Source organism: Zingiber officinale, chromosome 8B (assembly GCF_018446385.1).
Source record: "Zingiber officinale cultivar Zhangliang chromosome 8B, Zo_v1.1, whole genome shotgun sequence".
Taxonomy (NCBI): Eukaryota; Viridiplantae; Streptophyta; class Magnoliopsida; order Zingiberales; family Zingiberaceae; genus Zingiber; species Zingiber officinale.
Window position 1 is genome coordinate 86,849,696 of NC_056001.1, and position 22,579 is coordinate 86,872,274.

Genomic DNA, 22,579 nt, shown 5'->3' on the forward strand with positions numbered 1-22,579 from the left:
CTTTAATCGAGTTTGCTTATAATAAAACCTACTATAGCAGTTTCGGGAGGCCCCGTATGAGGCACTATATGGATGAAAATGTCGATCGCCTTTATACTGGGATGAAATAGGAGAGAAAACACTTATGGGGTCAGAGCTTATACAAGCCACTGTGAGTAAGGTGAAAATTATTCGAGAGCGACTAAAGATGGCCCAAGTCCGTCAGAAAAGTTGGCCTGATGCAAAATGAAGGCCCTTAGAATTTGATATTGGTGAGGAAGTACATATAAAGGTATCACCGATGAAAAGTGTGGTGAGATTCCGCAAATCAAGAATGCTGAGTCCTAGATACATTAGAACATTTGAAATCTTAGGAAGGGTCAGTACCCTAACATATAGACTGACCTTACCTTCGACGTTATCGAGAATCTACAATGTCTTCCATATCTCTCAATTGAGAAGATATGTGGAGGACCCGAGTCATATCCTGAAAGAAGGTTACCGTTGGTAACTCAAGGAAACTTAAGGGAAAACCTGAAGTACAAAAAGATCCCGATTTGAATCGTGGATTCAAAGGATCAGGTGTTGAGACGAAGGACTATTCTGTATATTAAAGTCTAATGGTATATAACCATACTAGGAGGGATAATTGTAGAGATCTAATATCAATTAAGCCATGAGGAACATGATTTAATTTAAGTGCCCATGTGAAAATTTGTGTCTAGATTTTTTTTTTTGTTATTTTTACTATTACTTTGTAAGAATTTCAGTATTTATGTTTTATCCCCCCCTGCTGAGTGATTCCCAAATCACTCACCTCTTACAACTCATTTCAATTAGAGACAAGTGGTATTGAGAATTAGATCAATGATAGAGAGTAAGCTGAGTTCTGGTGATGTGAACCGACTCTAATTACGGACAGGAGGACTAGAATTCTACTGCAACTATGAGTTTCTTAATTTAGTTAAGAGAATGTAATTTAATTCGTCAAATAGTGAAAACAGTGTATTTTTTTATGTTGGGAATGTAAAAATTGACTTTATGTAGCAATTACTATACTACCAAGACTGGTTGTTTTCGAACTTTGGGTTGAACGCCGATGTCAGTTCCCGATCGATCCTCGGTCATGGGGCATGACATCTAGTGTAGATAAATCCCTTAATGATATGTCCATAGACGTGGCAAAATTGAATGTCATCGACGATGTGAGCCTTTTCTAGTTAGGAAACTTTTGAGTATTTGTATCTCTACGTGTTGTATGGATATGATGTGTTGTATGAATTTTGTGTATGTTAATCTCAATTAAACATGTTTGGTTACAAATGTATACATGATAAAATGTAAAAATTTGAGGAAAAATTTTTAGTTTTGTGATAAATTTTGCAACGAAAATTTTTTTGTCACGAACTAAATCACTATGCAAATATGTGATAGTGTTTCATCGCAGATTTGAGACGAATTCATATTTGTCGTAAATTGGCCAAGAAAAGCTATTTTCATCGTAGATTTACGACGAAAATATTTTCGTAGCAGATTTGTGATGAAAATTTTCTTTTCACAAATCAACAACGAATATGAATTCATCACAAACTCTGATGAATCCACTTTTGTCACAAATTTGTGATGAAACACTATTTTCGTCACATATTTGCTTTTGTGAATTTTGCGATGAATTTTATTTTCATCGCAAAATTACAATGAATTTTACGATAAAAATAAGTTTGTCACAAAATCTGTGACAAATTTTCTTCCTTTGCTGCCAAATTTGACGATGCCTTATTAGTGACGAAAACTTTTCGTTGTAGATTTTGTCACAAAAGAATTTTGCTGCATTAAAAAAAATCTCTCATCAATTTATTCATGGGTACTATATTTTTTATTATATATATTTCTTATTCCTCTTTTATATTTTACATTATATACAATTATTTTTTAAAAAAAAAAATAGGAAGTGAATTCTTCGAGTCTACTGCTTTATTTTTTCTTAATTGGATCGAGTTTCTATTTTTTTTAACAAAAACTAAAAAAATATTCTAATAATAAAAAAATTGAAAAAGCGACTCTTTCATGAAATTGAAGCTCCCTCCCTCTATGTCACCACGTCCACAGTTTGGAAGCCCTAGTGCACCAAATACCAATCTCTTCTATTGTAGTTGCTCATATCGTCATTAAAAATTGTTTTACATAAATCCATTTATTTCGTTCTCACCCTAATTTCTTGACTACTAGCTTATCAAAAATATCATTTCAACCTAAAAAAAAAAATACTAGAGTTTAGGTACTATTTAAAAAAATAATTAAGGTAAAGGATCACAGTCAGAAATGACCCTCCCTCAAAAAAAAAAAAATAAAAAAAATACACACACAAGTCTACTTTACAACCATGATCCACGCAGCATGACTACAAATTCACAAACAAGTCAACATGGCAAATTGTGGCTAATTTGCAGTTGTGATTCATAACTAGCCTGTGACAGCGACTACCGCTCGCACACAATCTACAATCGATAATTTGTAGCCAAACAACAAGCTTATGATCATCGATTGGTGGTTAATTAGGCTATGACCGCGACTCATGATCAAGTTTGACTTCGTGAGCTTGCCAACAGTGTTGGATCCCCGAGTCCATCAGAGTTTTTCATGAGAGTCTCACGAGAGAAATGAAATCTTGGATAAGAAAATATTTTAAAATTAATCTGGATTTAGCATTATCCCAGGATAGGAAGTTGTCTCAATGATGACAAAAGGTGAATATGTTCGTCCCTAGTGACCCCGTCAATCCGTCCCTGGGTTAATAGGGAGGAGGTAAATCACAGGCGACTACTAGCCTTTGGTATAGTGACTACACATAAGGGAGACATTTACCTCGACTTTTACCGAGATTCAAACCTCAGACCTCATGATGGGAACACCTCATGTGCTAGCCACGAGACCCATCCGAGGGGACAGGAAGTTGTCTCAATACTCTTATAATTGATGGTCCATCATTGAATTTGTTTATCAATCTTTTATCTATTTATTATTATCAATTAATTTGATTGATCTCATTCATAGAAGTTTTCTATCTGATGCGGTGATGATGAAGGGTCCCATCTCGTTACCACGGTGGAGGTCAAAATTAAAACGGTCAACGCGTAGATGACATCGGCCAGTCGGGCGAAGCATGCCCCGACCGGGGGAGAAGGCCCTGAACCATCGCTACCTTCAACACATGTAGAAGTCAAATGACTGACGCTCAATGAAGACAATATGCAGAAGCCGCCCGATCGAGCGACTTCCCCGCTCGATAAGGAACCAATATTCATCATTGGTAGATGGAACTACTGCCAAGCGGCTACCCTGCTCAGCTAGGCAGCCGAGCATGACATCGACATAATTCAACTTCGGTCGAGCGGCTACCTAGCTCGGCCTGGCAGCAGGTCTTAACTAGCGGAGTGGAACTTTAGTCGAGCAAACACACAAAGGAGTATCGAGATTTTGGTCGATCGGACGGGTCACTAGAGCGGCAGAAGGCCTGTCGAGCGATTGACCCGCTTGGCCTTATAGTACACTCCTTCTGATATCCAACGACATCCTTTTGGGAGTTAATGCCGTTGACATCGGGCATAGACAGACAGAAGATCGTACGGCGGAAGCTTCCACTGTCACTTTAGAGATATGCTCGGCCTGTTAAAGTACTATGTCAGGAAAACTTTACTGACAAGTCTTTTCAGGGGAAGCTTTGAGAAGCGTGTTTACCTTGGGAAGCGTGCACGAGCGCTACCGGAACTCTATATAAAGGGGGATCTAAGCATCAGTGGAAGTATGCGATATTCACTGTTGGCGTACAGTCTTCTTATTGCTACGTCTTATTCTTCATCGTTGGTGACTGACTTGAACGTCAGAGAGGGCTAACGCTGGGGACCCCTTCCTTGGCTCGGCACTGACGTAGTTTGTATTACAGGTCCGAGCGGAGTCCACAAGAGGTCAGCGCGAGCGCTACATCTCCATCTTTTCGTCTCTTCGACTTTCAGACAAGATCATTATTCACCATCAAAATAAATTAAGAAGCACTTACAATAGACTATCCTCAGCCTAATATTTTTAAATCAATCATCTATTAAGAAAAATTTATTTATTAATTCATTAAAATTAAGACTCAATGCTTAAATACGTAAAACACTTAAAAAAAAAAAAAAAATCTATCTGCATCATTGTCATGTGACAACAAAGATAACAAGATATCTCCAGACTATCTTATAATTCATGGTCCATCTTTGAAATTGTTCGGTCATCTATTATTATTTATTTATTTATTTATTTATTATTATTATTATTATTATTATTAGACATAAATTAAGGTGAGAAGAAATCGGAGAAAAAAAAGGGGATTCCAAATGTATAGATTCCAAAGGTATTCAAGGATGCTGCTTTGAAGCCACTACCATAAGGAGAGATGCTGGAAAAGGTAGTTGAAAATAATCAAATACTAATATAAGTTTAGAAATAAAATAAAAATATCTTATTGATTAGATTACCTTATTGAAGCCCATCTAGGGAAGGCAATCTCCGACATAAATTACCTTAAAACGGTAAGCTTTATAGCCCTGAAAATATTAAGAAATATATATATATAGATTACCTTATTGAAGCCCATCTAGGGAAGGCAATCTCCGACATAAATTACCTTAAAACGGTAAGCTTTATAGCCCTGAATATATATATATATATATATATATATAACTCAGTGGTAAAGTGGCGGGACTTATTCTCATATAACGTGGCGGGACTTATTCTCATATAACGATGGTTCTAATTTGATGTTGGATATTTTTGAACGTCCATGGAGTTTACTATTAATTGCGTTGGGAGTCTTCATCTATTTATTTATTTATTTTTTTAATATAAAGCTTATAGACCGTCCATTTATAGAATTCTCTTCTCCATGATATCCATCCATATTTTTTGAATTTATTTGATAGGCATTTCATGGGATCGACCGTCCTCTTATAGAATACCTAAATTATATATAAAAATGTTTAATGTAAAAAAAGTTATATAATAATTTGGAAAACTCAAAACCCTACAATTTTGACTTGTTTTTTAGACAACGAATCTTAAGAAGAGGCGTTTCTTTCTCGCCAAGCCAAGCCAAGCTCCAATCGAAGAAAGCATGAAGCTTCGGATCCGCTCCATGGCGACGAAGGAGACCCTGAGGATCGAAGCCCCCAATTCCTGCTCCATCAACAATCTCAAAACCCTCGTCGCTCGCGCCCTCTCCACCGCCGCCTCGACTTCCTCGATCTTGCCGGAGTCGGTTCGCCTCTCCCTCAACCGCAAGGACGAGCTTTTCGCCTCATCGGACCAGGACTCCCTTCAAGCTATCGGGCTCACTTCTGGCGACCTCATTTACTTCTCGATTGCCTCCGACTCCCAAACACTAGCCCCGTCGGCGTCCTGTCGCCCCTCTCCAATGGGAATATCGAATCTTCATCCGGTTTCGCTGATGGATAATCTCGGGGATGACGGTGATGCATCGGTAAGCCTTCGATCTGTGAATCTAGCTCTATTGTCTTCCCCCGTCCATGCTTCGAAGGTAAATGCAGATAGCTCGAGTATTGGGCAAGTTTTGGTTCCAGATAATTCCACCGCCATAGCCACAGAGCCGATTGTATCTCAACTAGAGGAAATAATTCAAGAAGATGACAAAATGGAGGTAGACGTAGAGGACATGATAACGGGGAAGTCTTTCTCGGTTCCTTGTTTTCTTGAGAGGGTTATGGAAGCCGAGAAGGGGGAGACTGAGGGCATTTTGGGGCGGCTTGTGATCACCATCCAAGCTGTTTTTCTTGAGTCAGGCTTCGTAGTTAATGATGGTGGAAGTGGCTATGGATCTCGATTGCCTGAAGGATGGTCATCAAAAGCTTCTAACTTTTCAATTCATTACACTCTTCCTGAACTCACAGAAGCCCGTGATGGAAGGAACGCCAAGGCAGCCATATTGAGGTTCTCGGTGATGGGGAATTATGCCACGGTTTATGGATTCCTGAGTGGAGCTCATCCGGATGTTTACCGAGTCTGTTTTGATCTGCCAAAGTTGGCACCTATATTGTCCTCATCATTTGATTCCCTCAGTGGATCTGAAGAAGAAGAGATTTTTGAACTGTGGAAGGTTGTCAAGGATATGCTCTCATTGCCTCTTCTCATTGATCTCTGTCACAAGAATGGATTGCAATCGCCAGCTTGCTTTATGCTCCTTCCTACAGATCTTAAGATCATGATTTTCGAGTTCCTTTCAGGCATCGATGTTTCTAAGGTTGGCTGCACTTGTTCTGAGTTGAGGTTTCTATCATCAAATAACGATCTTTGGAAGAAGAAGTTTCTTGAGGAATTTGGGGATGTTGATGAAAGGTTACTTATAGGAAGAAGCTGGAAAGATAAATATGCAAATTACTGGGTGAGAAAAAAGAATGCTGACAAGAGGACTGAAAGGAACATATTTACTATGCGGAATACGCGGTTTGACCCATTTATTCCACAAAGATTTCCGATGATGGGGGGAGATTATGACAGGTTCCCCGAAATTGGCAGTATGATTCCGGGTGGTCCGAGATTGGGATTTGCACCTCTTCGGGGTCGAAGGAACTTCTCCCCTAATTGCAACCTCGGAGGCAATGAGCCAGGGTTCCTTGGGTAAAATGCTTTCATCTTAGTAGTTGTTCAATAAGCCGATACATTGCATAGTTTTTACCCTCTTCTTATTCATAGATGCTATCAGTGGTTCATTCTGTTCATAAGTTTGCTAGGGAAATAACTGCTTTTGCATGTATAGCATATCAACTGAACTCAGTTTCTGATTTGTCTTTCCATCAACAATGTTTTATATACAAGTCATGTTTTGGAAATGCAATATGCAATATGGCACTGAGTATTCTGTTCTTTAATTCATGTGGTGTAGTCTTTGACTATTTTCCAACTATAGGTTTTAAATGCCTTGAAAGTAAATTGATTTTTGCCTAGATAGAGGTTGCCTTGTAAGTGCAATGTATTATTTTCTCCTAAATTAGATCCTCACTAAATGATTGGTAGTGAGAAATGCTAAAGTATTAACAAAATATAGAACCCATTTGTCCTCCAAATAGGCAAGAACCACTTTATTGTTCATTAAGGATATTAGCAAATTATGCCTCTTACTCCATAGATAACCTAATAAATGGCTTCCATTATGATTCGTTTTGTTGGAGATGATTGTCGAGATTTTCCATCATTTTCATTTGGTTACACATCATCCTATCTGATGAACACTGTATCACCTATTCTAAAGAGCTCAAGTGCTAACCTTTTTCTAGAGCCTAGAAATATTTCTCTTCACTCCCCGTTTCCTCGCTTCCCCCTCCTCCCTCCTCTCCTTCAAGAGTAGGCATAGCCTTAAATTGAAGAAAACGGAACAATTAAGGAATTTTTTCCTAGCTTCCCCTTTATCTTTCCGTAAGTAAAACAAAACCGACAGTGCTTGGTTTATGGAAATAACCATACTATACAAATTATCACAAAATAAATACTTAATCTGACTGCAAAAATTAATTTAGGATATCAGTTTCTCGTGGAAGAATGACTTTCTTTATAAATAATAGTTATTTTTTTATTCATTCCATTCATCAAATATATAAGTGTTTAAGCATTCAAAAGTTTATATTATGATGTGAACTAGGCAGGCAACAACTTAAGTAGACCCAGCACGTTGAGTAGGCTGATTAAGCTAAACGAGCTAGATGGCTGGTGACAAACAAGATGATCACATTGGATGAACCTATCAAGCAGGTTCGTCTGAATGGACCAATCAAATTGGTTGGGCTAAGCGGGTTGAATGAGTTAATTCCATTTGACAAAGCCATTACTCTAGGTTTGCAAACTACAATTTTCTTACCGAAAATATCAACGCCCACGCCATTATTTAGAAAAATAAACAAAGAAACGCCAATAAATAAATAAAAAATAAATAAAACCATGACAAACGTAAAGATTTAGATTTATGACTTGAAATGTATTCTCGAGCCATTTGCATTTAGAAGCTGGACGCAATTTCGTCAGTTTTGGGATTTGGTCGAGACGTTCGACTGCTACTAAGTCGCCTTCTATACTTGCTCTGTCCAATGCCGAGAAGAAAATCGGTAAATATGTGCTCATATTCTGGCATTTTACTGTAACCTGCAACCATATAAGTAACTTGTCTCAGGAGAAACACAAGCAAGACTAGTTATATAAACACCTATCATTCGATCAACAATGAAGAACAATTGAATTCAAAACTATAGAGGAAACTCCAAATGGACTAGTGACAAAATGTGAGAATTATTTGAATAAGTTGGTGCGAGAAGAAACAATTTTCCTGCGCAAATGCAGTTCTATGAACTGTTAAAGCATGGTACAATTTGCATAACGTGGAAAAATGAGATGCTTTAGTTACTAACTAATAATTTAGGATTTAGGATTTAGGGTTTAGGGTTTAGGAAAATACTTAGCTGTCATGTTCAGTAATATAACATGGTTTGATTCCATATGGTAAAAGTATCTAAATGAATGAGAAAGACCAAAACATACATGTGGCCACTTACCAGGAAAGTAGTTGATATCTATAACATAAAACCTGTCCCTTGTTCCGCGCTCTCTGATTATGTCTATGTTGAACAATCGAAGGCCCTATACGTGATAAACACGAGACGGGATTATATTATGCTAGCCTACAAAACATTATTCGGTACAATACGACACCAGTAGAATCCAACTGACCAGTCGATTACGGAGCTCCTTGGCAAGTTTCTCAAGCAATGGCCTTGGAGGGAGTTCTAGATCGATTATAAAGTTCAAATCAGTGACAAACTACTGCCGAATATCAGTATACATAGAGACCACACGAATTGCACAGCTCCTACCTGCAATACTAGGGTCCAAATCGGCATCATCTGCAGATGCTGCTGCACATGAAACTCTAGGAAACCGAAAAGCGCCTTTATTGCTTAACTGTTCCCGCTTATCGACATCGGGAAGGGAAAATCGACGAACAACTTTTACTGCCTCTCCAACAATATAGACCTTGAAGAGAATACCACCTTTGAAACGGTGAGGAAAATGTTTTAGAAGGAATATATGCAGAGACTAACTAGTCAGATAACATCCAAAAATCACATACCATGATTAATGAATTCTTGAAGAACCAAGGGTGGATCAAGCATTGACAATGAAAACTCATCATAGGCAAGTGATAACTCATGAGACTTAGCACTGCCATCCACCAGTAATGGTTTAACAACTGCATGCATAATTAAAAGAATTATGAGTTGATCACAGACATAACTCTCTTAGAACATGATATGCGATATTTTGATTCAAAAATAGGAAGGCAACAAGATGTTGAAGGAGGGCATTACCTAATGGCAGACCAAGCCTAGCTTTTCTAACAGCTTCAGGGATTGATGATGGTTCTTTGCTAATAACTAATTGCTTTGGAACGCCAACTTTACCTGGAAAAGAATTGAAAATTTCGACTGGGTTTCGATTGTAATTGTTCGAAACTAGAAGCAAAAGCAATAAATAAATAAATATTTGATGCCTACTAAAAGTTAGCAAAGAGAATCTCAAAATCCTCAAAAATTCTCTAGTCAAGTGATATATTACACACTAATTTCTTTAACAAATGAAGTTTGGATGAAACAAACTAGGGTAGAAGCAAAACTAAAACAAATTACCATAGCTGTCCGACAAGTTTAAATCGACTACGACCTGAAGCATTGATTGTCGATTATGAAGGTGTTGTATGGAAATTGGGGGATCAAGAACAGTAACTCCTGGATTCTCTTCCCTATAATCCTTCAAAAAATAAGGAAAAGAGGGTAAAGACATGAAAAGAGAGAGAGAGAGAGAGAGAAATCCCAAGTCATGCATATTTAAATGCAACCTCAAGAGATATCGAAAAGTAAGAGAATGGACAAAGATGTATGAAATCTTGACACTTATCCTATCGACAATCATGAAATTAGAAATCAATGGATTCTGCAGGGTTTTCACAGTACAGAATAGCTCAAAGTACCGTATTCTCTCATTAGCAATCCATATATTACTCTGAACTATTATCATTCAGATTGGTTAAATGAGCACAATTTAGATGATGAACTATCCGGATCGGCTAAAGAGGGAAGAATGAAGACTTTTATTTATTTACCTCCAGAACATGTTGCCACTCTTTTCCAGTTAACTGCAAAAAAAAAAAAAAAAATTATAGATTGATAAGAAAAGTTGGATGAATGCATTTCCTCAAGGATCGTAAAAAGTGCCAGTAAGAGGAATTCTTAAAAGGAAAATGCCTACAGTCTGTTTGCCTGTTTTCATAATAAGGATCTTTCATCTATCTACCAAAGTTTAGTGCTAGCCTTGATCATTCTTAGGCTAGTTTTTCTGAGTGATTAAATGAAAGATCATCAAGTTTTGGACTACTGACCTTGTGAAGAACAATGTCAAAAGGACCTTGATCCAGAAGAGACCGGCTCTGATCAATGGCCACAAATATAATCCCTTTCTTCCTGCATGTCTCAATACATGAACATTGAAATGGAAGCGACTTGCAAATCTTAAATCCGATGCAATAAAAATTAATCAGTCTCATCAAAAAGTCAGCAGCATAGCATAGATCAGGGGACAAATCAGATGCAATTTGTAAACAATGAACTAAACCGTTAGCAATGTAATATTAATTAATGTCTAACAGAAGAAAACTTGAAAGAAAAAAAAAAAATCTGATTGCACAGTTCAAAAAGGTTAAGAACAGCCATGTGACAGAAAGAAGTAAAACAAGGTCAATAAGGTTCACCTAGCCAATCTTTCGAGCTTTGGCTGGAAGAAGCTCTTCACTTTTTTGGATGTCAGAGCGTACCCGACGATGAGCCTCTGCTGCGGCGGCGGATGAGGTAACGACATCAGGTGCACCTGCTCATTCTCCTTGTCCTCGTCACTCCACGGGACGGGGATTCCCAGGTCGAACCTCATTCTCCGGCCGGCGTAAACAAAAGCCAGAGTTTGGAATCGAGGGGACGAGAAGCGAGAGCAGGGAGAGGGGGAGGGGATAATTGTGAGGCTTGCGAGCCGGGTATTTGTAGAAGACGGTCAGTCAAACAAGTAGCTGCAATCATTCCGAGACGCCACACAGATTCTGAAACTAGAGGACAGTGCACCGGCTCTAAGTCTGAAACTCTCTATTCAAACGAGATATGAAATTTGCTCACGGCTCCTCCAACTCAAACATCAGTGGCCTTGTGTGATCAAACATCAGGAGCGACAAGTCTAAAACCATAATGAATGAATTCTACTCCCTTGGTAGAAAATATCAGTGCACAGGAATTCCAACTTGCAACAGCAACCATAGATAAACCCTCTCTCTACCCATCAATACAATGTGGCAAATACAAGCATCATATACTGATGTAGAAACAAGCCATGATTCAGGAAAAAAGTGTGGCTGTGCCTCCCTGCGAAATATATTAATTCTACAAATTTAAAAAGCTTGTATTTAATTTTAAGCCCGTGCAAATTATGGTCCAAAACATATGGAGCAATATGATTGATCGAATTGGAGGTAGTTTCTGAAGTAGAGCCAAGTGTGAGGTTCATTTTTGTTTGGAAGAAAAATAACTGAAGAAGCAAGAAATGGCAATGGAGGCCAGGGAGGTCCTAGTCGAAGAGGAAGTCGTGTCATATGTGTGTGACTGCAATTAAAGATGATGCTTTCCCATGAAAGGCAATGCCAAGATCTTTTGTTTTTTCTTTTCTTTTCATTTTCCCCTGGCCATTGGTTTCAAACAAAAACATGAATAATTTATTCATGTGATGGTGAATGACTCCTGTCGATCTTTCAAGTATGATTGATATAATGTCCCAGGCATTTTTTTTTTCATATATCTCAGAATCGAATATCAATTTTAATAAATTAATAGATTAATTTCTCTTAATGAGTGTTGATATCACTGGACTAATGATTAATCCGTTTTGAATGTATTTCAATTTATGTTAATGGTTGATGAAAAAGTTCATCAACTAAAAAAATAAAAAATGAGGGGCAGTATACGGAATGCCACGTTATTTGTTTGGCGGAATCTGTCCAAATTGCTTGGTTCCACTTCTGGCAAATATGCCAGCAAATATAAGAAAAAATATTTTCTAACATATTTTATAATCACATCTAAATAGTAGAAAAAACCATATATTTTTTCTATTAAAATGATTTTTTTAGAAATAAAAGTATATTAGTGTAAACTATTTTCCAAATAAATTAGCTTAGAAGATGGCTCAAATCGAGTCAAAATGGCATGACCTGTGACCTTCTAATTTGAGTCGGGGATAGGCCCATGAGATCGAGGTTGTGCTCGAGTACTTGCTCAGTCTTGTATCCACTCCCATCACACTTGGGTTGGGTAGGTCGAGTTTGTCAAATTTAGACATTGTGCGTTTGCTATTTCATAGATGATCCAGTAGCATAATACATATTTTTTTTTTCTTAAATAACTCTAACAATTTTATGAAATAAGTGGTTGTGCAAAACATTTAACTAGTTCAATATTATATTACATAGGACATAAAGCAGTACTCTTGAAGTGGGAGTATATACAATGGAAAATTCAATTGTAGCAAAAAAAAAAAAAAAAAAAAACTCTTTATATGGATGGATTCTTAACGTATAATCAATTTTATTGTTATAGTAGTTTCCATGGATTGACGCAATTATATTAGTTTATACAAAAGTATTATTGTCAATAGATTTGGATTGCTTTTTAGCAATACGAAATGCCCTGTTGATTGTTTTAATCCATCCTTGCATACATTATTATTACTAGATAAATTTCTCGTGATTTCCCTTCCTTTCAAATAGTAGAAAGTCATCCTAAAGGGATCGCTGAGATTATAATTTCACCTTGTTATAGTAAGTTAGCATAAATCTACATTCATATGTTGATAAACCATGCTTAAATTTTAAAGTCATTTTGTAGATTGTGTTTCACTTATATTTGTATAAGTCAATGAATATTTTTCTATATTTCAAAACATTCAAGACAAGCTACTAATGTTTATAACTATGGTTTCAATTTTATTGGAGCCCCAAATTTATGATATTTTAATATTCTCTATTATTTTTTTTTTAAAAGATCACTTTTAATTTTAAATTATCTTTAATAATATTAATTTTAAATTTTAGTTTATTTTTGTTGGGTATTCGGGCCACAAAAATCGCGTTTTCGCTTCGCGGAAACCCCGAATCACCCATGCCACTGGATCTCGTGCGAAGGATAGATTTCAAAAATTTAAATACGAGTACGAGTTTACTAAAACTTAGATCTACTCCTAGATCTACATGGAAGAGATCTATACCTTCGATGCGTGCCCTTTTTCGTATCCCGCTCGTCCAAGATTCGTCGGATCTCGAAAGTATCAAGGATAGATACTTCTCTATACGTATCCACACGAACACACTAGGTGGAGATAACCAAAACAAGGTGTGCTAGCACCTTATGGGATTCGGCCAAGGAAAGGAGAGGGAGAGCAAAAATGGCTAGAGGAAGGAGATGAAGTGAATGCACATGAATGAGAAAATGAATTCACATCCACAACAAAAGGTGGCCGGCCACTTTCCCAAGTGTAACCCCTATTTTTGCATTAAGTGTGACCATTAAGAGATTTGTAACCTCCATGAGGTGGCACACACATGTGCTAAACATGATGATGTGGCACCTCATCATTGGCCACTTAATGCCAACTCACCAATGAGGTGGCATGAAGTCAAGTCAAACTTGACTCTTCATCTTCCTCTCAAGTCAAGTCAAACTTGACTCTTCATCTTCCTCTCAAGTCAAGTCAAACTTGACTTAATCTCTCTCATGGTTGATCTAATCCAACCATTTAATTCAAGCCAATTTAATATAATGAATCTAATTCATTTAATTAAATTGATTCAATGAGTCATAATCTAAATTAGACTCATTAAACACATGAATCAACTTGAGTCCAACTCAAGTTAGCCCAATTAGGATTACTCTTAATCCAATTTGATTCATCAAATGAATCTAATCCTCTTGGTTCATCATATGAATCCAATCTCCATCTAATTGTCCTTAGTGTGTGACCCTATAAGTTCTTGTAACATTGGCAATGCCCCTAAACCCATTTAGGAGCATAAGTAATGAGCGGTATCTAGCAACACATCATTACTACCCAATGTTACAAGAATGTTGAGATCCAACATCACCTTGTGACTACTAATTGTGACTCCTCATAATATATAACAAATGTCCTTCTATCCTACACATCTAGATTGATCAATATGAGGCATAGACCGTGTCATCCTCTAATCAATCTAAATCTTGAACTCTAAGTAGACTCACTAAATCAAATGAGCTCAATATCTCATATTGACTCATTTGGGCATGGCCATGCACTTCGTGGTCTCACTCTATCAAGAATATCGATGTCTCTCCCGTCATATAGGAGGGATAGATCCCATCTACATCACTCATATCCCTCCGCATAATTTGTTACATACCCAGTAATCGCCTTTATAGTCCATCCAGTTACGGGTGATGTTTGACGAAACCAAAGTACATAACTCCTTATGTAGGGAACCATGGTGACTTCAGGTCTAAGGACTAGTAGTCATACTAATAGCCACATGAGAAAGTATATGACACTCATATAACGATCCATGATACTTTCTCATGGCGGGTCATTCAGTATACATTCTCCAATGCATACCCATGTGTCAACTTGATATCTCTATATCCATGACTTGTGAGATCAAGTATCGAGTTGACCTACATGCTAGTCTTATTACATTAATATTGTCCCTGAATGTTAATACTCGACTTGGAATGATTAAGAGTAGTGCTCCCTATATCATCTCACTATCAGTTCAACTAACCGATTGATATAGGTGAGAACTGTCTACTCAAGGACGTTATTATACTTAATTTATTTGGCCCCAATACAAGTAAGTATAATAACCAAAAACCAAATGCCTTTATTTATATATAATATGATACAACAAGTCCAAAATACAATCATCAAATGATTGGCTCTAGGGCTCTAGCTAACAATCTCCCACTAGCACTAGTGCCAATCAGTGTAGGCTCTAAGCCCAAATGACCTAGTGTGACCATCATGCTTCCTCTGTGCCAAAGCCTTGGTCAAGGGATTTGCGATGTTAACCTCTGTAGGTACTCTGCAAATCTTCACATCTCCACTCTCGATGATCTCTCGAATGAGATGGAAGCGCCGTAGTGTGTGTTTGGTCCGCTGGTATGAGCGAGGTTCCTTCGCCTGTGCTATAGCTCCATTGTTGTCACAATAGAGCTCAATAGGGTCAGCAATGCTAGGAACCACCCCAAGTTCAGTGATGAACTTGGGAATCCAAACTGCCTCCTTTGCTGCCTCTGATGCAGCAATATACTCGGCCTCTGTCGTAGAATCAGCTACTGTGTCCTACTTCGAACTCTTCCAGCTCACAGCACCACCATTAATGCAAAACACGAACCCCGACTGCGATCTATAGTCATCCTGGTCGATCTGGAAGCTAGCATCACTGTAACCCTTTACAGCTAGCTCATCATTGCCTCCATATATCAAGAAATATTCTTTAGTCCTTCTTAAGTACTTAAGAATAATCTTGACCGCTATCCAGTGACTTTCACCTGGATCTGACTGGTATCTGCTCGTCATGCTCAAAGCATACGAGACATCAGGTCGAGTACATAGCATGGCGTACATGATCGATCCTATGGCTGAGGCATAAGGGATCTGATCCATGCGGTCTTTCTCTTCTCTAGAAGAGGGACCTTGAGTCTTCGAAAGACTCACGTCATGTGACATCGGCAGAAATCCCTTCTTGTTGTTCTGCATGGCAAACCGAAGGAGTACCTTATCAATATATGTACTCTGACTTAGGCTAAGCAATCTCTTAGATCTATCTCTATAGATCTGTATCCCTAGAATACGAGATGTCTCACCTAAGTCCTTCATTGAGAAGCAACTCCCTAGCCAGGTCTTGACAGACTGAAGCATAGGGATGTCCTTCTCAATGAGCAGTATGTCATCCACATACAATATGAGGAAGATAACTATGTCCCCTACAACCTTCTTGTAGACACAAGGTTCATCTTCGTTCTTGATGAAACCAAACTGTTTGATTGCATCATCGAATCGAAGATTCCAGCTCCGAGAAGCTTGCTTTAGTCCATAAATGGACCTATGCAGCTTGCATACTCTGCTAGTATGCTGTGGATCTACAAAACCCTCAGGTTGTGTCATGTACATATCCTCGAGTAGGTTTCCATTCAGAAACACGGTTTTGACGTCCATCTGCCAGATCTCGTAATCGTGGTAAGGTGCAATAGCAAGCATGATCCGAATGGACTTAAACATCGCAACTAGAGAAAAGGTTTCATCATAGTCAATACCATGAATTTGCTTGAAACCTTTAGCTACCAAGCGACCCTTATAGATAAGTCCATCCATGTCAGTCTTTCTCTTAAAGACCCACTTACACCCAATGGGTTTTACCCCTTCAGGTGGATCAACCAAAGTCCATACTTGGTTGGTGTACATGGATTCCATCTCGGATCTCATGGCCTCTAGCCATTTCTCGGAATCTGGTCTCATCACAGCTTCCTGATAGGTGGTAGGCTCATCCTCTATGAGCACAATGTCATCATGGTCAGACAAGAGAAATGAGTATCTCTCAGGCTGACGACGTACCCTATCAGACCTGCGAAGAGGTATGTCTACTTGAACTGGTTGTTGTTCCTCAACTCCTTGTGGAACAACATCATCCACAACACTTTGTGGTTCCAGTTCAATTTCCATCGAGGCATCAGTGCTATTGTTCGCATCTTGAACTTCTTCAAGATCGAACGCGCTCTCACTAGTCTTTCTAGAAATAAAGTCCCTTTCTAGAAAGACCCCAGTCTTTGCCACAACTACCTTGTGCTGACTGGGAATGTAGAAGTAATATCCCTTAGTTTCCTTGGGATATCCAATAAAATAGCACTTGTCGGATTTGGGTTCTAATTTGTCTGAGACTTGACGTCTAACGTAAGCCTCACAACCGCAAATCCTCATGAAAGACACCTGGGCATCTCTCCTAGTCCATATCCTATATGGTGTCTTTATCATGGCCTTGGATGGAACTCGGTTGAGTATAAAAGCTGCCGTGTCTAGAGCATAGCCCCAAAGGTATGTCGGAAGATCTGTGTGACTCATCATCGATCGTATCATATCTAATAGGGTACAATTCCTCCTTTCGGATACATCATTCCACTGTGGTGTTCCAGGAGGAGTGAGTTGGGATAGAATCCCACACTCAGCTAGATAGTCACGGAACTCATGGCTAAGGTATTCTCCACCTTGATCGGATCGAAGTATCTTAATACTTTTGTCAAGCTGGTTCTGTACTTCATTCTTGAATTCTTTGAACTTTTCAAAGGATTCAGACTTATGTGTCATCAAGTACACATAACCATATCTACTGAAGTCATCAGTAAATGTGATGAAGTATCTATAACCGCCTCTAGCAGCAACTTTGAAAGGGCCACATACATCACTATGTATGAGTCCTAACAAATCAGTTGCTCTCTCGCTGTGCCCACTAAAGGGAGTCTTGGTCATCTTGCCTCGTAGGCATGACTCGCATATCTCATATGATTCAAAATCAAATGAGTCCAACAAACCATCCTTATGGAGCTGGGATAAGCGCTTGTCATTTATATGACCTAAGCGACAGTGCCAGAGGTAGGTTTGGTTCATGTCATTTGACTTGAACCTCTTGGTATTTATGTTATAGATAGGGCTCTCAAGGTCTAGAATATAGAGTCCGTTTATCAGAGGTGTCCTATAATAGAACATATCGTTTAAAAGACGGAACAACATTTGTTCTTTATTGTAAATGAGAAACCTTTCTTGTCTAAACAAGAAACTGATATAATGTTCTTAGTTAATGCAGGCACATAATAACAATCGACTAACTCTAGTACAAGCCCAGAGGGCAGAGATAGAAAGTAAGTCCCTACAGCAACAGCAGCAACCCATGCTCCATTGCCTACTCGTAGGTCCACCTCACCCTTTGTCAATGCCCTGCTATTTCTCAGCGCCTGCACATCAGTACAAATGTGAGAAGCACATCCAGTATCTAATACCCATGATGTAGAAATAGATAGATTGACTTCTATAACATATATACCTGAAGTGGAAGTCTCACTTCGCTTCTTCTTAAGATCCTCCAAGTATACCTTGCAGTTCCTCTTCCAGTGCCCAGTCTGACCGCAGTGGAAGCAGGTAGCATCCTTGGCGACCCCTCCTTTAAGCTTCAGTTCCTTGCCTTTGCCCTTGGTTTGGGACTTTCCCTTACCTTTGGGCTTGCCCTTGCCCTTGTGTTTCTGAACCATCAGAACAGAGTGGGGCTTTGCCTTCTTAAGGTTCAGCTCAGCAGTTCTTAACATGCTAAGCAGCTCGGGCAGTGGCTTGTCAATCTCGTTCATATTGTAGTTTAGAACGAATTGACTGTAGCTATCCGGCAAGGATTGCAAGATCAGGTCAGTTGCCAGCTCTTGGCCAAGAGGGAACCCCAACCTTTGTAAGTTCTCTATGTACCCAATCATTTTGAGTACATATAGGCCTACGGGAGCCCTGTTTGACATCTTGCACTGAAACAGTGCCCTTGAGATCTCAAATCTCTCATGCCTCGCTTGACCTTGATACAGTTGACGAAGATATTCAACCATATTGTAAGCGCCCATTAACTCGTGTTGCTTCTGAATCTCAGAGTTCATGGTCGCGAGCATTAGACAAGACACATCTAATGCGTCATCTTGATGCTTCTTGATAGCATCTCGGTCAGCTCGCGGGGCAGTGGCAGGAGGAGCCTCCGGAATGGGCTGCTCCAGAACGTACAGTTTATGTTCTTGGGTGAGAACTATTCTTAGGTTCCTGTACCAGTCCAGGAAGTTTGCTCCGTTGAGCTTGTCCTTCTCGAGGACAGATCGCAGGGAGAAGGTGTTCGTATTCGACGTCATGGTAATCTACAACAGAAATAAAAGAAGAAATAAATATCATATTCTTAATCATTTAATTAGGCCTTTAACTAAATGACGTTCCTACTGAATTCTATAATTCATGTGGGACAAGATCCACATCATACTAATCCTTGAGTTAGCTTTGGCTAATACGCCCAAGACTTAGTATGATCGGTAGGTAACGATTACCAATTACATCTCTATGCAACTCTTGTTTATAGGATCAAGATCCGCATTTATATTAAAACTCGAGTTAGCTTTGGCTAATACGCCCGAGAGTTAATATAAACGTGATTTTGACCTATCTACCAACCATTGGATAATGTCTATAGTTTAAACTCGATCCAATTGAGTTAACTAGTTACTCAATCTAATTGAGTTGTACTCACCCATGCGTTGATAGGCGGGACCAAAATTGTCCCTCCGTACCCTACCAAGATAGTATGTGTTGCTCTGCTTTGGCAGATTCAACAACAACATGCAATCGAGGTAGTGGTAGGTATCACGGCATGGTAGGCATTACGAGTTGACGCGATTTAGGTCTAATCTAAATGATGATGCGTATCAAATACTTGATTTAGATCTAATCTAATCGTGGGGTGCATCATGTGCACGATTTAGATCTAATCTAATCGCTAGGCACTAATTAACTACTTAATTAAACATGCATCACATACATATAAGCAATTAATTAAATTATTTTGTGATTGTGTCATAGCCCTACTACGATCTTCTCAAGCCAATGAGAAGATCGAATGGTCAACCTAAGGTCAACAGCTTCTCAAGCTCCTTCCTTTGACCACCTCATGTTGCTCGCGCCCTCCTCGTAACTCCGTCTCGAGTGGACCTTCCACCGCTTCAAAATTTACATTACAATTTTGAAACTCGAGTTATATTCAAGTCTAAATCTAATTTACAACCAGAATATAAGAGAAAGGCACGACGCGCAGGTCGTGAAAATAAAATAAAATAAATACAGCACGCACATCACATAACGGCACGCAGGCCGTATTATGAATTACAACACATTTCCAAATCCAATTTGGGTCGTTTGGGCCATGACTATTACAAAATTAATATATAATTCAAAATTATATATTCTATAAATTTCAGTAATTTTTTTTATAATTTTACAATTTTTACAGGTACAATTTTCCCGGCGGTTCCGTTTAGCGGTTTTCGGGCGCAATCGCGGAACGAATCCCCTTGCGGGGCCAAGGGCAGCGCCCCTACCCGCGATCTAACCATCGCGAGGGTTCCTTTGCGATCTAACAGCGCCTTAGCCCGCTGTCCCAAAAATATTTGGAGCGAAACCAAGCCGTTTTGGAAAAATCTTCCCGGTAGCGGAAGCCTACAAGTGCCGAAACACTTGTGCTTCGCTTCTACGAGAAAATTACCAATGAAAACTATAAAAACACTAAATTTACAGAAAATCATAGAAGCTATTTTTCATAAAAATAAAAAATAAACTCGTACACGACTTCGCACGTGGCTCTGATACCACTGTTGGGTATTCGGGCCGCGAAAACCGCGTTTTCGCGTCGCGGAAACCCCGAATCACCCATGCCCCTGGATCTCGTGCGAAGGATAGATTTCAAAAATTTAAATACGAGTACGAGTTTACTAAAACTTAGATCTACTCCTAGATCTACATGGGAGAGATCTATACCTTCGATGCGTGCCCTTTTTCGTATCCCGCTCGTCCAAGATTCGTCGGATCTCGAAAGTATCAAGGATAGATACTTCTCTATACGTATCCACACGAACACACTAGGTGGAGATGACCAAAACAAGGTGTGCTAGAACCTTATGGGATTCGGCCCAGGAAAGGAGAGGGAGAGCAAAAATGGCTAGAGGAAGGAGATGAAGTGAATGCACATGAATGAGAAAATGAATTCACATCCACAACAAAAGGTGGCCGGCCACTTTCCCAAGTGTAACCCCTATTTTGCATTAAGTGTGGCCATTAAGAGATTGTAACCTCCATGAGGTGGCACACACATGTGCTAAACATGATGATGTGGCACCTCATCATTGGCCACTTAATGCCAACTCACCAATGAGGTGGCATGAAGTCAAGTCAAACTTGACTCTTCATCTTCCTCTCAAGTCAAGTCAAACTTGACTTAATCTCTCTCATGGTTGATCTAATCCAACCATTTAATTCAAGCCAATTTAATATAATGAATCTAATTCATTTAATTAAATTGATTCAATGAGTCATAATCTAAATTAGACTCATTAAACACATGAATCAACTTGAGTCCAACTCAAGTTAGCCCAATTAGGATTACTCTTAATCAAATTCGATTCATCAAATGAATCTAATCCTCTTGGTTCATCATATGAACCTAATCTCCATCTAATTGTCCTTAGTGTGTGACCCTATAGGTTCTTGTAACATTGGCAATGCCCCTAAACCCATTTAGGAACATAAGTAATGAGCGGTATCTAGCAACACATCATTACTACCCAATGTTACAAGAATGTTGAGATCCAACATCACCTTGTGACTACTAATTGTGACTCCTCACAATATATGACAAATGTCCTTCTATCCTACACATCTAGATTGATCAATATGAGACATAAACCGTGTCATGCTCTAATCAATCTAAATCTTGAACTCCAAGTAGACTCACTAAATCAAATGAGCTCAATATCTCATATTGACTTATTTGGGCATGGTCATGCACTTCGTGGTCTCACTCTATCAAGAATATTGATGTCTCTCCCGTCATATAGGAGGGATAGATCCCATCTACATCACTCACATCCCTCCGCATAATTTGTTGCATACCCAGTAATCGCCTTTATAGTCCACCCAGTTACGGGTGACGTTTGTCGAAACCAAAGTACATAACTCCTTATGTAGGGAACCATGATGACGTCAAGTCTAAGGACTAGTAGTCATACTAATAGCCACATGAGAAAGTATATGACACTCATATAATGATCCATGATACTTTCTCATGGTAGGTCATTCAGTATACATTCTCCAATGCATACCCATGTGTCAACTTGATATCTCTATATCCATGACTTGTGAGATCAAGTATCGAGTTGACCTACATGCTAGTCTTATTACATTAACATTGTCCCTGAATGTTAATACTCGACTAGGAATGATTAAGAGTAGTGTTCCCTATATCATCTCACTATCAGTTCAACTAACCGATTGATATAGGTGAGAACCGTCTACTCAAGGACGTTATTATACTTAATTTATTTGGCACCAATACAAGTAAGTATAATAACCAAAAACCAAATGTCTTTATTTATATAGAATATGATACAACAAGTCTAAAATACAATCATCAAATGATTGGCTCTAGGGCTCTAGCTAACAATTTTTATGTTATTTGTTAAAGATTTTTTCTTTTTAAAATATAATCTACTCTTAGTTTTCCGCATTGATTATAAAAAATGTGCGCTCTCATAGTCATGGTGATCTCATGCCCTTCCTCTCTATTGTAGATGTTCTTGTGCCTTTTTCCTCATTTGTGTAATGATCTTGTATC

The 22,579-nt window shown here is 38.7% G+C and overlaps 2 protein-coding genes across 2 annotated transcripts; one reads left to right on the forward strand and one right to left on the reverse strand.

Annotated features, from left to right (window-relative positions):
• The first annotated feature begins 5,053 nt into the window (after window positions 1-5,053).
• Window positions 5,054-6,902, forward strand: LOC122016403 (putative F-box protein At1g23770). The gene has a single exon (XM_042573685.1). It carries the CDS (start codon window positions 5,132-5,134, stop codon window positions 6,653-6,655), a length of 1,524 nt encoding a protein of 507 aa, XP_042429619.1. The 5' UTR covers window positions 5,054-5,131; the 3' UTR covers window positions 6,656-6,902.
• Window positions 6,903-7,821: 919 nt separating this feature from the next.
• Window positions 7,822-11,366, reverse strand: LOC122017982 (inositol-tetrakisphosphate 1-kinase 3-like). Its single transcript, XM_042575714.1, has 10 exons — window positions 10,823-11,366; window positions 10,454-10,535; window positions 10,178-10,210; window positions 9,705-9,825; window positions 9,387-9,479; window positions 9,149-9,268; window positions 8,892-9,068; window positions 8,749-8,804; window positions 8,574-8,658; window positions 7,822-8,166 (listed from the first exon to the last, which is right to left on the reverse strand). Exons 1-10 carry the CDS (start codon window positions 10,996-10,998, stop codon window positions 8,024-8,026), a joined length of 1,086 nt encoding a protein of 361 aa, XP_042431648.1. The 5' UTR covers window positions 10,999-11,366; the 3' UTR covers window positions 7,822-8,023.
• Between the last annotated feature and the right edge of the window lie 11,213 nt (window positions 11,367-22,579).